Source organism: Mustela nivalis (assembly GCF_964662115.1).
Source record: "Mustela nivalis genome assembly, chromosome: 11".
NCBI lineage: Eukaryota > Metazoa > Chordata > Mammalia > Carnivora > Mustelidae > Mustela > Mustela nivalis.
In genome coordinates, this window is record NC_139030.1 from 12,529,509 (window position 1) to 12,546,693 (window position 17,185).

General features: G+C 50.0%; 1 protein-coding gene across 1 annotated transcript; it reads right to left on the minus strand.

Moving 5' to 3' along the window:
- Positions 1 to 9,666: 9,666 nt before the first annotated feature.
- TMEM177 (transmembrane protein 177) lies at positions 9,667 to 15,986 on the minus strand. The gene is made up of 2 exons (XM_082689847.1): positions 15,910 to 15,986; positions 9,667 to 14,357 (listed from the first exon to the last, which is right to left on the minus strand). The coding sequence occupies exon 2, from the start codon at positions 14,333 to 14,335 to the stop codon at positions 13,400 to 13,402; it is 936 nt and encodes a 311-aa protein (XP_082545973.1). The 5' UTR covers positions 14,336 to 14,357; positions 15,910 to 15,986; the 3' UTR covers positions 9,667 to 13,399.
- Positions 15,987 to 17,185: the final 1,199 nt, after the last annotated feature.

The following is a 17,185-nucleotide window of genomic DNA, read 5'->3' on the forward strand; positions in this document are numbered from 1 at the left end:
TCCGGCATATGAGTAAGACCGGGCCGGAGGTCAGAGGACGCTGTGGAGGGCAGTACTGTCACAGTGCCCAACGAGGGCACTGTGCAAAGTGCTTTACAGATATCAACTTAAGGTACTTAAAACAACCCTAGAAAGCAGACATTGTCATATTTCCCATTTCCAGACTGGAGAAACTGAGGTATGGAGTAGGTGAATGACGTGCCCAGGAGAGTAAGTTGTAGAGCCAGGGTATTTTTTCTTTTTTAAAGATTTTATTTATTTATTTGCAGGAGAGGGAGAGAGAGTGAGCAAGAGAGAGCAAGAAAGCACAAATAGGGGAAGTCTTGGGGGAAGAGGGAGAAACAGACTCCCCACTGAGCCCCGATGCGGGGCTCAATCCCAGGACCCTGGAATCATGACCTGAGGCGAAGGCAGACGCTTGACCTACTAAGCCACCCAGATGACCCTACAGCCAAGTTCTGAAGCCAAAGTCTGCCTGGAGAGGCACCCACAGATTTGCCCCCTGGCCATGAGCCTCCCACTGGACCTGGGTCTCCCGGGACCCTGATTCCACATCTCTCCTGCCTCCACCAATCAACAGAGACATGCATGCTTCAGGACTGCAGCAGGGCTGCCCCCAACCAGTGGGGACCAGAAGGAGCCTCCCAGTCAGCGGGGGTGGGGGGGTGGGGGGTGGTGTTTGCTCTAAAGAGGAGTGGCTGGCTAGTCTGAAGCCCTGAGGCCCAGGTAAGGGAGGAAGAAAGCTATAGTGAAGAGAGCTGTGACCTTGGGCTTTTCACATGTGGATGCCCTTAGGGAAAATTCAACCCTGACATTGATTGGAGGTCGTGGAAACTGAAGCTAGCTGGTGAGCAGACGATGCCCACCTGATTGTGACCTGTCCATGCCTGGCCTGCTGCTCAGTGTCCGGGCATCAGACTCTGGCAGGACTTGTCTGTGATGACAACAGTAAAGTCCAGAACCAGAGAGGGTCTCATTAGAGAGCAATGAGATACTGCCGTGTGCTGTGTGGATGCCCATTCCCTGTCTCCTTCCATGTGGGCTCTGGCTCCATAGTCTGTTCATTTGGCCCAGGTCCCAGGGGACTGCCCTCCACCCCGCCAAGCCTGCAGGGTCCAGCAGCCCACTCTCTCAACCATCCCATGCAGCAGGCAGGGGGAGGCCCCAGGGATCCGGATTGGAAGAAGTCCGGAGCTAGGGTGTCTTTGAGTCCAGGTGACTCCAGGCTGTGCAAGGGCTCGGTGTGTGCTTCCCAAGCCTGCTAGAGCTGAGCGTGGCTGAGAGGGCAGAGGCAGAGACATAGCTGAGGAAGAACTGGGCAGCATCCCGCCTGTGGACCCCAGCTGCTCACCTCCCTTGGCCTTCACCCTGAAAAACCTGTGGATGGTTTAGAGAACACTGTTCGGGTCTCCTTACGTATGCTGCCTCAGTCTGGGAGTTCTCAAGCATTCCATGGGCTGCCAGGCTTCAATCGTTGCCACCGCCGCCAAAACTCTTTCCAGGGAGGCAGAGTCAGTAAGGGAGGAGGGACATCCCAAGAGACAGGAGGAGAATGGAACTCAGCGCCTGCCAGCCCCACAGCAGAGACAGGAAAGACAAAGGGTACACCGCAGACACCCAGCTGCCAAGCGGGAACCAGGGGACATTCACTACCCTTGAGCCCTGACATTCGTCTCTTACACCCCCAGACCCAGCCTGCCACCAAATTGCATCAATACTCTCTCTCCTGGATGTAGTCTTGAGTTCTGCTTCTTTTCATCCCCACCGCCACAGCCCATTTCAGGGCACCACCGTCTCTGTCTGTCTGGAGAACCACGGTCTGAAGCAAGATTCTGAGCTTCACGCAAATCAGAGCTTATGGGGGAACCCAGAAGTTTGAACCCTACCTTTGGGTTAGTATCACCTAGGTACCCTCCAGTTAACTATAGGCGTTCAGAAACAGGTTCCCGTCTAGAAGCTGCTTTTGAATTCTGTTATCTTGAAATACAAGAAGTAACAATGACAGCAGCGAGTAAGATCCCAGAGATCATTAGGTCAAGCGAGACCAATGATGAGCTCTGCATAATTTTCTTGTAATGAAGTGAGGCAATGGGAAGAAGGGATTGGGTTATCTACTGGTGCGTGTGTGTGTGTGCGTGTGCAGGTTCGTGTGGCACGCACATGAGTGTGTAATCCACTCCTTTTTCTTTGAAACTCCTAAGATTAAAATAGTTTCTATGACACTCCTAAGATTAAACTACATGTTGCAGTGATAGTTTTTTTTTTTTTTTAAATATTTAGGAACTCAAAAATTTTCTAGGCTTTCCATCCTTTTAAAAAAGTTTATTTATGGGGCGCCTGGGTGGCTCAGTGGGTTAAAGCCTCTGCCTTCGGGGTGCCTGGGTGGCTCAGGGGTTTAAAGCCTCTGCCTTCGGCTCAGGTCATGATCTCAGGGTCCTGGAATCGAGGCCTGCATAGGGCTCTCTGCTCAGTGGGGAGCCTGCTTCCCCCTCTCTCTCTATCTGCCTCTCTGCCTACTTGTGATTTCTGTCTGTCAAATAAATAAATAAAATCTTAAAAAAAAAAAAAAGCCTCTGCCTTCAGCTCGGGTCGTGATTCTGGAGTCCTGGGATCGAGCCCCACACTGAGGGGAGCCTGCTTCCTCCTCTCTGTCTCTGCCTGCCTCTCTGCATACTTGTGATCTCTGTCTGTCCAATAAATAAATAAAATCTTTAAAATAAAGTTTATTTATTTATTTAATCTCTACGCTGAGTATGGGGCTCGAACTCATGACCCTGAGGTCAAAAGCCTCATGCTCTTTGACTGGGCCAGCCAGGTGCCCCCAAGGCTCATCATCTACATTTACGCTTGAGATATTATGTGCCGTATTTGCTTTGAAATTTTTGATTATCGGGAGTTTGACTAAAATTCTGAAGAAAAAATCCATTTTCTTCTGCTCTCTCTAGATTTCTTAATCTCAGTTCCTAAAACAGAGTGTGTTGACAGTATAGTTGTCTAAATGCTGCAAATCTGCAGCCATTTTCACTTCCAGGGGGTTTGAATAAGGGATCGTTTCCCCCATGTTCAAATAGTTCCTTCTTCTGTAGAAAGTTCGTTTTTAGGTTAATGTCTGAGGGATGAGCTATCATAACTCAAGTTAACAATTCCTTGTTCTATCAGCTGTCCGTTGGCAGGAAATAGGAAATAGCAGTAAAGACATTAGAGATGCAGCAAGCTTGTAAAGTACTATTTTCTAAAAGAAATAGGATGCATTTTCATCATTATTATTGTACTTTGATTAGGCAGTTTGATGATATAAACGTTTATGTCCCCTATAAATCTAGTCAGCAACCTTTTTTTTTTTGTTGTTGTTGGTTAAGCTGAATAGCTTCTAGTAGGATAGAGTACTGGGTACAAAGTAAAAGACTACGATAAAATGCTAGCTCTTTTTTTTTTTTTTTTTTTTTTAAGATTTATTTATTTATTTATTTGACAGACAGAGATCACAAGTAGGCAGAGAGGCAGGCAGAAAGAGAGGAGGAAGCAGGTTCCCCGCAGAGCAGAGAGCCCGATGTGGGGCTCGATCGCAGATCTTTGGGATCATGACCAGAGCGGAAGGCAGAGGCTTAACCCACTGAGCCACCCAGGCGCCCCTAAAATGCTAGCTTGTAAAAGAAAACTGGTTTAGGGGCACCTGGGAGGCTCAGTCAGTTAAGCATCTGTCTTCCACTCAGGTCTTGATCCCAGGGCCCTGGGATCAAGCCCTGCATCCGGCTCCTTGATCAGCAGGGAGTCTGTTTCTCCCTCTCCCTCTGCTGCTCTCCCTGCTTGTGCTGCTCTCTCTCCCTCTCTTCTCTCTGTGTCAAATAAATAAAATCTTTTAAAAAGAAAGAAAACTGGTTTATGCACTAAATATTTTGTGCCTTGGTCTGACATTAACATGATGTATCTTTATTATTTTTATTTTTTAAAGATTTTTTTATTTATTTGACTGAGAGAGAGAGAGAGTGAGAGAGAATACAAACAGGGTAAGCAGGAGAGGGAAAAGCAGGCTTCCTCTGGAGCAGAGAACCTGATGTGGGGCTCCATTCCAGGATGCTGGGATCATGACCTGAGCCAAAGGCAGATGCTTAATGACTGAGCCACCCAGGCAGCCCCATGATGTGTCTTTAAAATGACAAAAAGAACCAGCGTGGAATCACAGAATCACATCACATTCTCCATCATTTTCTGTTACATCAGACTGCTAATTGTCTTCTAAGAAGTTTGATTGAATCACTGTCTACATAGACTGTCACAGGTGACAGTCTGTCATTGTTAGAGATTTCAGTAATTAAAATAGGAAACAGAAGCTTACATTTGTTTTTTGTTCCTCTTTTAAGTAGGCTCCAGCGTGGGGCTTGAACTCACCACCCTGAGATCAAGATCAGAGCTGAGATCAAGAGTCTGATGTGCAACACACTAAGCCACCCAGGCGCCCCAAGTAATTTTCTTTATAAAAATTATGTTCCTTGGAACCATGTTGTGATGGTTTTTGTGCCCTTTATATGCTGACTGGCTGAACCTGAGTGCGGCTGAGGGGATCTTTTCTAATTACACGAAGGTACTTCTTTCCTCTGTGCTGGGACCTGACCCAGGACAAGTCTGTACAACGCACTATGTAAGTGGAGGACAAGCCAACTGCAAACTGACTGAATGTGCGGATCTCTTCAGAAGTCATCATGATTTCAAAGTTTGTTTTGAAATCTGCAAGCATCGAGTGTCAGTCGGAACTGAAGACAAGGCATTAATGAACGTTGATTCGCATGCTTTATGCACACTGCCTTTTTAGATTTTTCCATTCTCTGCTATTTTTACCATCCTGTTGCATTTACATTTCCTACACACTAACTTGGTGTGATTAAATAAAATTGAGCCACATGTCTGAAAAGCTGAGAGGTCAGCAGGCGGTTCTTGCGCCTTCACTGCCTCGGTCCCACCATTTACTTGTTAGTCTCTTCTGCAGGACTGTGGACTCCCCAGATCCTCACAGTGCACCTGACTGAGTGACTAACCTTGCTAGTTCAGGTCCTCTGGGGAATAGACAAAGAGGCAGAATTGGGTGCCTATGCCCTATGCCTGTGAAGGGCATAGGGGTGGGCATAGAAGCTGGGGAGAGGCTTTGAGCCACTTTGCAGGTCTACCACCTGGAAAGGAGTGGGGAATGGAGGAGGACTGGGTCTCAGACTTCAGAGCAGCTCTAAGAAAGACCTGCCTAGGCCCCGGGGGAGTCCTGGAGCCATGGTCACCCATCGAAGGAGTCCCCCAAGTCACTGGACTGGGCCTGCCATACTAGTGCCACCAGTCCCACCATGGGCTTGAGGCATGGCCTCAGTGAGAATGTGGCTGTGGATCTAGAGAAACAACAGCTGCGGCCGTCAGTCAAGTCTGCTCCCTGCAGATCTGAGTGGCACATTTTTATGACGGCCATGGCAACTGACAGACAGAAGGTTGGCCACACCCCAAGGACACAGAGCCAAAAGCTGTGATGCCAGGATCTGTCACCTTGACACAGGGAGAGGGAGCGGGTCCATGGGCCCCTCTGAGTAAGCCTTCATGCATATGTGTAAATACATAGAGCAGACAGTCCTTACCTATACTGAATGCAGAGTCATTCAAAATTCTACCCGAACAGGTTTACTTTCTTATTTATTTTATTTTTTAAAGATTATATTTATTTGAGGTAGAGAGAGAGAGAGAGAGAGAGAGAACAAGCAGAGGGGAGGAACGCAGGGAGAGGGAGAAGCAGACTTCTCCCGAGCAGGGAGCCTGATGCAGGGCTCGATTCCGGGATCCTGGGATTGTCACCTGAACTGAAGGCAGATGCCCAACCGACTGAGCCACCCAGGCGCCCCCAGATTTACTTTCAAGTTTGTGAATTTCCTTCCAGGTCTTACCATGGTTACATTTTTGCTATCACCATGCAAGTAGTACTTCACATTTTCTCAAGGTTTGATATTCATAACTAATATGTCTACATTTCTCCGTGAATCTTTGTAATTACACTTTTTAGTGACCAAAGAATATTCAACAGATGGGTGTACCACAATTTCCTAGGTCCTTGCTGTTCAACGTTTCCCTCATTTTGATGTTTTTTTAAAAAATTACCACAGTGAATGTTGTTATGTACATCTTTGGGCATATACTATTTGGTTTCTGTTGGGTTATAGCTCTAGGATAAGTTTTTAGGTTTCAAGTTACTGGATCAGAAGATCAAGTTTTGTGACTGTATCAAGTATTGTCAAATGGCTTTCTTGAAGACATTATGTCTGTTAATCCTATACATTAGTTATATATCACTGCATAAAAAATTACTGTAAAACTAAGTGGTTAATACAACCCACATTTATTGTCTCACTGCTTCTGTGTGGGTCATGGATCCAAGCATAAGCTGTGTGTTTTGCTTCATGGTCTGTCACAGGCTATAGTCAAGGTGCAGTCTCTGAGGTTATGGTCTCTTCTGAATGTTTGGCTGGGGATGGATTACCTTCCAAGCTCACTTGGTTGTTGTCAGGATTCGGGTCCCCATGGGCTATTGGACTGAGGGCCTCATGTCTTAACCAGCTATTGGTTAGAGGCTGCCCTTAATTCCTTGCCGTGTGGGCCTCTCCAACATGGCAACTTGCTTTATCAGAGCATGCATCTGAGAAAACAATAGCGTCTGCTAGCAAGACAGAAGTCACAACATTTTGCAACTTAATCATGGAAGTGACAGCACCTTAATGTCGCTGTATTCTCTTGTTTTGAACCAAGGGAGCAAGGGGAGAGGCTGACAGAGGTCAAGAGCACCAGGAATGGGGGACCACTGGGGGCCATCTTGGGAGCTGTCTACTACAAATGTCACCAAGAGCACATGCTTGTTTACAACAACCACCCTAACACTGGTGGTTTTAATATTTTAAAATTCTAGTATTTTAAAATTACCAGTGTGTTAAGTGTAAATGACTATCTCCCATTTTAATGTCCTCTTCTCTGGCCTGCTATCTACCCTAGGATCACATGGGTCCTCTGCTCCAGGGGGCTGCCAAGGAATTTTCCAGTTGTCAACCGATAGCAACCAAGACAGCTAAGGAACTGCCCTAATTGGGACTTTGAGAAACTATCAACACAGACCTGTATTAGGCAGCAGTGAATTCCCTGGGAAGGTTCTAGTCTCAAGGAATTGCTGGTATTGGGGCAGCAACTCCAAGACCTTGAACACCCTGGTACCTGACCCACTTAAAAGCACAGAATGTAGGAACCAATTTTCTTTCTTTCTTTAAAAAAGATTTTATTTATTTGTCAGAAAGAGAAAGAGAGAGCACAGTAGAGGGACACAGGAGAAGCAGGCTCCCAGCTGGGCAAGGAGCCTGATGGTGGGATTCAATCCCAGGACTTGAGCTGAAGGCAGACACTTAACTGACCGAGGCACCCAGGTGTCCCAGAAAACCAATCTTCTTTTAAAGCTTACTATAAGGGGGCATCTGGGTGCCTCAGTTGGGTGTCCAACTCTTGATTTTGGCTGGGGTCATGATCTCAGCACTGTGGGATTGTGGGATTGGCCCCAAGTTGAGGTCCCCACTCAGCACAGAGTCTGGTTGTCCTTCTCCCTCCAACTCTGCTGGTCCCCCCACTCATACTCTCTCTAATAAATAAACAGAATATTTATTTAAAAAAAAAACTTACCATATATACTGGGCTCCAGGTTCCCATCAGCAGAGGGCAAGGCGGTGTGGATAGCAGCCCCAGCACCCTGTCCCCCTCGCCTGCTGTAGCCTGATGAGTGACCCCGACAAAGATCATCAGGTGTGTGGTGGTGGGAGATGAAGCTGTACGTGAAACTTACCTACTGATCAGTTACACAACCAGTGCATTTTCTGGGGGATATATTCCCACTGTCTTTGACAACGACTCTGCCAATATTCTGGTAGATGGAAAACCGGTGAATCTGGGCTTATTGGATATAGCTGGACAAAATTAGGATAGATGAAGACCCTTATCCTATCTGCAAACAGATGTGTTCTTAATTTGCTTTTCTCTCAGGGAGTCCTGCATCATTTGAAAATGTTCAAGCAGAGTGGTACCCTTAAGTATGATGTCACTGTCCCAACACCCGCATCATCTTGGTGGGGACTAAACTTGATTCAGGGGCGACAAAGAATCTGCAGGGGAAGAAGCCGACTCCCATCACCTACTGTGGTGTTTGACCACAGCTAAGGAGATCGATGCTCTAAACCACTGGCAGTGTTCAGCTCTCCTGCAGTGAAGCCTCAGACAGTGTTTGATGAAGCTATGCGAGCACTTCTCTACCGACTCTTGTCAAGAAGAGGAATAGCGGCACCTGGGTGGCTCAGTGGGTTAAGCCTCTGCCTCAGCTCAGGACTGATCTCAGAGTCCTGGGATCGAGCCCCACATCGGGCTTTCTGCCCAGCAGGGAGCCTGCTTCCCCCTTACTCTCTGCCTGCCTCTCTGCCTACTTGTGATCTCTCACTCTCTGTCAAATAAATAAATAAAATCTTTAAAAAAAAAAAAAAAAAAGAAGAGGAAGAAAAACTTGCCTGCTGTTGTAACTGAATGGGCCCTTTTCCTGGCCTGTCACCCTCGGAACCTTTGTACACTTTGCTCAAAAATGGTGGAGCCTTCGTCCTTGGTGCCATGTTTTTGTTACAGATTTTTGTTACCTCTTAAAACCATTTTGTTTGATTTTTGTTACCTCATAAAACCATTTTGAACCTATCAGTAATTTTGAGGTTTTATTTGTTTAAAATGTAAAGACTTTAAACTTACATTATATTAAAATTGAGCCCTAAAATAGCAAGCTTTCTTAAAGCCTTATTCTTTTTCTTTTAAAAAGATTTTATTTATTTATTTGCCAGAGAGAGAGACAGAGACAGAGCACAAGCAGGGGGAGCAGCAGGCAGAGGGAGAAGCAGACTTCCCGGTGAGCAGGGAGCCTGATGTGGGACTCAATCCCTGGACCCTGGGATCAAGACCCACGTAGAAGGCAGACGCTTAACTGACTAAGCCACCCAGGCATCCCTTAAATCTTTATTTCTCAAAGCCCCTATTCTTGCCCAGATGAAGCATTGCCAAAATACCCTGTGAACTAAAATGCGTTGTTGTGCTGAGAACATTGAGCACTAATCCTTTCAAGACCTTTGTCTTTAAGGAGATACTGCTGACTGGGTGGCTCAGTTGGTTAAGTGCTGCCTTCAGCCCACATCATGATCCCAGACTGCTGGGATCGAGTCCTGCATTGGGCTCTTAGTTCAGCGGAGAGGCTGCTTTTCCCTCTCCCTCTGCCTGCCGCTTCCTCTGCTTATGTGCTCTTTGACAAATAAAATTAAAAAAAAAAAAAAAAAAGTTAGTGTATTCCCTTCTGCTGAGACTTTGAACAGACCTCTTATTCCTGGGTCCCACTGAGGAAGTATGGCTCTGGCTGTGGGTGCACAGGAGTGGGTGTGTGCTGTGTGTGACATGATCAAAGAATGAAGACAGTATTTTGACAAAATATGGAGGCTCATTTACACTACGTTGTACATGTCACAGTTAAACTAAGTAGAAGTGTCACAGGTAAAAATTTAAAAGGGTAATTTCTGTCAAATGCAGTAAATGACAAAGACAGGTCATTATTACCAAAAATAAAATAAAGCTTACTATATACTCTTGTTGGGCTTTGCATTTTGCAAACTTTATTTCATTTTATCAAACAATATGTTAACAACCCCATTAAAAAGAAAGCTCGCGGGCAGAAATGTGAAATCACTTGTCAAAGTCACTCTGCTAAAGTGGGAGGACCAGCATTTGACCCCACAGCTGGCTGCCGAGTCCTTTCCTGCTTCCCACAGTAACCTTGTCTTCAGCCGGGGCCCAAGGGCTCTGTAACCCATGGCGCTTTCACCCCATTCCCACCTCAGCACCAAATCAGATGGACTGGGCAGCCCCCTTCTCTTCAGCTACCTGAAAGGGTCTCCCCTGGAAGAGGGGAGATCTGCTCAGTGGCCATTTTTTCCTGACGAGAGGTCAGGTCGGAAAGTCGTCTCTAACCGGCATGGAAGAAAGGCTGTAGAGGCCACAGCACAAATTTCCACGACAAAACCCTCAGGATTAACAGGACAGCGTAAATGAAGGCCTCCCAACAGGGATCTGGAACCAGGGTGCTGACTTCAAATCCCTGCTCTGTCACTTTCAAAGCTTTAAGGTTTGGGGCCCATTTCTTCACCTGGCTGTGCTCTTTCCTTGCCTGTAGAATTGAAATGACATTACCGACTACCTCTTCCAATCTGGGGCTAACTGAAAAAAGATTCTAGGAAGCTTGCACAGTGTCTGGTGCACAACAGAGGTCCCGTGGGCATTACTGTAGGGCTGTAGTAGGCGGGAGGTCTCGCTGGGTAAGGACCCAAACATGTGTTCCAGCCCAGCCTGGGGTATAAGCCTGCCTGGAGATGTGGGTCCCACGTGTATACACCAGCTACAGGCATGGCTGCAGGGGGCACAGCACTGTGGCTCCTGGACAAGGAAGTGGGGCCTGCTAGGGTCAGGAATGGGCAGAGCCAGTGATGGCTTAAGACTCTGGGACCCCCTTTCCTGTGTTCCGGCTGTGTCTGCATGTGTGCATGCATATGCCGGCAGAGGGAGGGGCACGGAGAGCATCTGTGTTACGGTAGCCCTGTCAGTTAGCCTAGTTTGGAATCCTATGGAGGACTGTTCTGGGGTGTTGGGTATCTTTGCATATTCACACTCAGAGAACTGTGAACATGTAGCTGGCGGGGGGGGGGGTACTCAGGAGAATAACATTCGCCTGGGACACAGGGCAATGCTGATGACTAAGGCACGCAGCTGACATCTGAGGAAAGATGTGACCTGTACCAGCTAACCCCCTGCCACCTAGCCCATCTATGAAACCATAGAGCATGTTTTTGAAGCTTTCTGGGCACAAACCGCAAATCCATGTGTGGGGGCACAATATATCATAAAACTTGGAGGTTCCCCTTTTTCCTAAAGCTCATTGGCGGGGTAGCGGCTGGTGGCGCAAGTGGGAATCTGTGCTCTACTGGAAGTAACCATAAGGTCCTGCGTCCCCCACTGGAACAACAACCCCAGATCCAAGCCAGGGCAGGCTCAGCCCCTGGTGAGTCCCAAGTTGGGAAGCCAGGATAGGGTCACATAGGATTCAGATGGCCTTGCCCACGTGCACAGCCAGCCGGACGGTCACAGCTCAGCCTCTAGGGTGCCAGGCCCGGCTGCTGTAGCTTCAGAGCCTTGCTTGCGCCTTCAACAATGTTATGGAAGGCCTCAGTCCACAGCAGTAACAAGACCCACCACCCTGCCCTTGCAAACAGTATGTTTCAGTACAGGGGAGGCTGAGTACTATCTGCCAGGTAACTTCTTTACAGTAAGCCCTGAGAGGGGCGGAGAGGTACAGGGCATGGGACAGGCATGAATGGGGAAGGTTCGAAGTCAGGTGGTTGAGTACTCCTGCTGGAGGAGCTCTGAGGACCTGAGACAAGGGCAGGGAGAAGAGCAGCCCAGACCCAGGCACTGAAGGAGGGGGCCAGCAGTGAAGCAACCAAACGGCTCCTGAGGTGAGGCTCCATATAGCGGGGGGCGGGGGGGGGCACACCAGATGGCTAGAGAGGCCATTAGGCCGGGCCTCAGAGATGTGGCTCTAGCCAGAAAGCTACAGGACACCCACAGAGGGTTGTAGGCAGGATGGAACCCAGTCAGATCTGCATGTCCAAGAGCTGGGAGAGGTGGGGACAATGGCCTGGAGGAACCACCTGGGGAATGCCTGAAGCCATCACCCTGCTCCTGCAGTACTGAAAGCCGCTGGCATGGGGATTGGGGAGCAGCTGGAGCTCCTCAAATCCAGACCCCAAGCTACACTTCTCTGGCCAAGATCAGTCACATGTGGCAGCAGCACTTGGATGACAAGCCAAGGGGTCTCCTGCAGTGGCATTTCCCAGAGCAGAGACTTGGCTCACCTACTCAATCACTCATCTGTCCACCTCTGCATCCATCAAGCATGTGCCCACCGCCATCCCAGGATCTGAGGGATGGGGTGTCTGTCCAGGCTGAACACTGGGACCCACATGCTGGTTGAATGGAGCCAGAGCACTGACCTCTAGCCACTGTGACTGACCCAGCAGGAAGACCTGCTACCGCACCCTGCTCACTGCCCACTGCCCACTCGGTCTCCAGCAGGAAGTGCGTGCCACGGCCGAGTGGGCTTCCTGGTACTGCCCTGCGCCCTTTTCTGGGTGTGGCCCCTTCTCTTCACCCTGAATTACACCCCTGCGCCCTTCCCTGGGTGTGGCCCCGTCTCTTCACCCTGAATTACACCGACGCCAGGCCTGAATGCTTCCATTCTTCCAGGGAAAACACACAATCGGCAATAAAAATACATGAATGGCCAAGTGAGTCTGGCTCTCTGGCCACAGCTGCCCTCACCTTTCCTGGGAAGGGGGTCTCCTGTCCAGGGATTAAAAGTGGGGTTTGACCTACCTGCCACCAGGAAGCTTTGAAGGAAATGAACAGAGTAAGGGTGCAGCATTCCCCTGGGCCCCGGGTGCGACACTAGGCTCAGTCCATCTCACCCACCTCCACCCTGCTTCCTTCCTGCCACCCGCGTCGGAACTCCCTGGTTCCTCTCCTCTCCAGGTACTGGCCCCGCTCTGGACTACATCAGCAGGTGCCCTCCCTGCAAGGCCTTGGTTTTGCAATGGCTCGTTCCTTCTTCTTCCTCTGCCCAGAGTTCCTGCCAAGTCTCCCATGCCACAGGTCTTGCCAGGTTCCAGCAACACTTTCTCTCCTTTTCAGGCCAAGGGGTCTGTCTGAGCATGCCATCAGGCCTGGGTAAACCTGCTCTGAATTCCCACCTCAAGCTCCTTTTCCCAGCCTCTTAGGGCCATGCTAGCTTCTCACCTGGGCCTCTAAAGCTTTACTTTCTCCCACGGTGGAAGGAAGTGAGATGAGACCACCAGATGAACTACATGGTGGTTCTCAACCATAGGAAAGTGTTCCCATCTATAAGCACTTCAGGTGGGGAGATGTGGCCTGACTCCCACAGCCTGCTGGAATTCTAAGACCAAGGAGGGACATCCCATTATTGATGGCGTGTCCTCTTGGCCAGGCCCTTTTGTTCATAGCTCACACAACCCCCAAATCCTGTCAGGTGATTTACAAATACCCCCATTTTACAGCGGAGGAAACTGAGGCTCAGATTCAAAAGGGACTTGCCCAAGGTCACTGGAATCATGGACAGGTATAGAATCTAAGCTGTTTTGTTTCAGAGTCTCTGATTCATTTGACACTGGGTTCTGGGGCCGAAGGCACCAAGAGCCCCCAGAGTCAACGCAGGGTGGTCTCTGCATGAGCCCAATCCATCCTTATGATGAGTCCCTCAGGAACGGCCTGCGGTGAGTGCTGCCCTCCACATCTGCAGCAGGGAGTCCCGGCGGGTCGTGTAGGGTAAATGTTTGATGCGGAACCAGTGTCTGGGAACGATGTTCCCGCTGGGCGTATACAGCTTCTCTCCGTGACTGCCCAAGACACTGCGCAGGGCTACATTGCCCGACAAAATCTTCTCATAGAACTCCACGCCCCCCCGGGCATAGGCTGCAGACAGTGCAGCTGTGCGACGGTCCAGCCAGCCTTCCAGGGCATGAGTGAGAGAGTCCGTGGAGAAGGCGTAAGCCACGAAGCCCACCACTGCTGCCACCAGGTTGAAGGCCGCCCGTAAATTCATGGGGCCTCCGTAGAGCCCCAGTGCATGCTTGGCACCCACGCCCAGGGCCCAGGTTCCTGCTAGACAAGCTGGGGCCGGCAGGGCCTGGAGGGCGGCTGCACCGCTCTCCAGGTATACCACTTCCTTGGCCAAGGCAAACTTCTGGGCCTCGTGGGACAGGGTCAAGGCATCTCTCAGCCGGGCGCCTGCTGGGCTCTGCCAGTTCACTCTTTGTCCGTGCACCACCACTGGGTGATTGCTGTTGGTCAGTGTTCTCCCCAGGAAGGTGGCTGGGATGCCCACTACAGCCCCCGCAGGGAGTCGCGGGAAGCCAGCACTCACAGGCTGGAAGGTGAACGTGGTGAAAGCTTCGTAGCTATGGCCTGAGGGGACCCCGATGTCCTGGAGCACCTCTTGGAAGAGCCCCCCCAGCTCTGGGGAGAGTGGGGCTGGCTGGCCCTGAGGCCAGTACCGGTACAGCCATTGGATCACGGGATCTGGGAAGAGGTGGTAGGAGATCTGGGCCCCGAACAGCCCTGCACAGGAACCCACCAACAGGCCTGTCCTGTGTCTCTGCACAAATGCTGCAGCCCGCCACAGGAGACCAGCCATGAGTGCTGGCACCGTTGTAAACCTGAGCCAAGAAAAAGAGAATCAGCCAACGGTTCCCTGGGTGAGCTGGCTGACCGAACATAGCCCAGGGCCACATCCTTTTGAACAGAGGCAATAGAGGGAGGAGGTTAAGAGCAGGAGCTCTCAAGCCAGAGTTCAAATCCAACCTCCATCTCTGTGCACCACTTTCCCCATCAGCCAAACAGGCACCGACAATGGCATCCCTGGGGTGGTTGTGATGAGCGTATGAATGAATGCACATAAAACAGTTGGTCTGGCACAGCAGGAGGCAACCCCTGTGATAATGTTGTGATTGTTAACTTGTATTCCCATGGCTAGGCTCGGCATGAAGTACCAACTGCCTCACTCCACTCTTCATCCCACTCTGAAGTCCTATGATCCCTAATTTATAGGTTAAACCTAAATTCAATTTCTTACCTCCTGTATGCTAGACACAATTCTGAGAACTTTATATATACTGTCCAACAACTGAATCCTCACAACTCCATGACCTAATTATATTGCTCCTATTTTTGAACATTGGAAACTGAGGCAGAGATAGATTAATTGGACGAAACCCCCAAACTGGCCAAGTGGCGAAGTTACAGGCTGAATGGTGGGTCCCCTCCAAAGTCATATGCTGAAGTGTTAAGCCCCAGTCTCTGAGAATGTAACTGTATTTAGAAATGGGGTCTTTAAAGTGAGGTCATTAGGGTAGGTCCTAATCTAATCTGACTGGTGTCTTTAGGAGAACAGATTAGGACACAGACACTTAGAGAAGAAAGACCATGAGAGCACAAGCCAGAGGTGACCATCTACAAGCCAGTGAGTGTGGTCTCAGAAGAAATGTCATGCTGACACTGTAATCTTGGACTTTGAGCCTCCAGATCCCGAGAAAATAAAATCCTGCCATCCAGTACTTGTCCTGACAACCCTAGCCAACAGAGGCACACAGGCTATCAGAGAGCTTTCCGTTTCAGAAAAAATTTTAATTCTAAATTACAAATATCTACATAAGTAGACAAAACAGCACATTAACCAGCTTCAACCAACTCATGGCCAATCTTGTTTCCTCTCTTCTCCCACCCACATTCCTCCTCCAACTGGCTTATTTTGAAACACATCCCGGGTGTCCTCTTATTTCATCCATAAATATTTCAGCAAAAATTCATAATTATTTTACTTTGGTTAAAGCTTACTGTTTTCCTGCCTGTTTGTGATAGGTTTAATTAGCACGTAGGTTGCTGCAAACAAGAACGTGGGGGTACCGCCTGGCCTGTTTTCACGAAAATTCCTAAAGGGGCACATCACTTGGGCCTATATTCCCAACTAAGGGACTAAAGCTAGGAAAGCAAGGGTCCTGGACAAAGTCCCGACGCCCCCAGGCCCACCAGCGCCAAGGCCCTGCTCCAGGCTGGGCGAAGAGGTGCTGCGGAAACTTCGCAGAGGGCTCCCGGTTGGGCGTCCCGGCAGCTCAGTGAGCCGCGCAGCTCGACCAAGAAACTGGAGAAGACCCTGGGGAAGGGGCCCGCCCCACTTCCGCGAATCCGCGCGCGCGCGCAACCGGGGCTCACCTGCTCCGCCGCAGCCTGGGAAGCCGCAACACGTGCGCGGGGCGGGTCTGGCGCAGAGCACGCCGGCCCGCGCTCTGGGGGCGGGGACTACAGGGGGCGGGCCGGGAGCAAAGCAGGATCCGGTGGGGGCGGGCCTCCGGGGGGCGGGCCTCCGGGGGGCGGGCCTCCGGGGGGCGGGCCTCCGGGTGGGGCGGGCCTCGGGGGGTAGGGACCGTGGCACGCAGACTAGCCCCCTGGTGGCTGGTGTCGGAGCACCTTGCGGTGGGGCTGCGAACTGCCCCACTCTCGCTTCAGGATGACCAAAGCGGACTAGCGCTTCTTTGTCTGCACTCGAGAGACCGCCTTTAGGAAACAGCGTATCTGCGTGGGTCAGGAGGTGGCTTACGGCTAAGCCCCCATCGGAGCCCCTGCCCACGTGACTACCGGGTCGGTGGCCTTTTCTGTCTGGAAGCGTTCACCGCCAGTAAGCTGAGCTGAGCTTTATTTTATTACCATAGCAGCTGCCCCTCCAGTTCCTCGCAAATGATCCACACTGTACAGTCCACAGAGCAGCGTCGCGCCTGTCACCTCATCTTCTAGCAGCGCTCCAGTTAGGTCAGGGATCATCACCCTGCAGGTGGACCAAATCCAGTGCGCCACCCGTTTTTGTAAATAAAGTTTTATTGGAAGACAGTCATGCCCATTTCTTTATAGTTTCCTGTGGCTGCTTTATCCCAGAAGGACAGAGTTGAGCAGCCAGGACAGAGACAGGCTGATACAAAAAGCCTAAAATTGTGACTATCTGGCCCTTACAGAAAAAGTCTGTGGACACATGAAGTACATTATTCCCATTTTACAGATAAAGAAGGGAGGCATTTAGTTTGAGCAACTCATATGCACCTAGCATGCGCCTGAATGGCACAGGACTCCTGTCCTTGTACATTTTCCGCTCCATCTCCTGCCTCCATACAAATTCAGCCTAGTGGGTCTTGCTAATTCTCCCAAATGGGCCTGGCCTCTGCATCTGACTCTCTCTTCCATCCAAGCCCTGGAGTAAGAGGGGAAAAGAACTGATCTCCTGGGTGGAAAGGTGAGACTGTGAGGGAAGATGAGATGTAAGGAGATCCAGAAGCTTCATTGGGGCTTCTGACGTTTAGCAGGCTGTGGACCCTTGGGTCTCCAGACAAGCCACTAGCTCAGCCCTTTCTACAGGGCTCTTGACCACAAAAGAACTAGCTGTAATGTCAGTCAGGACCATACCTGATTCAAGGTGGAGAGACCGTGGGGCTGGTGTTTC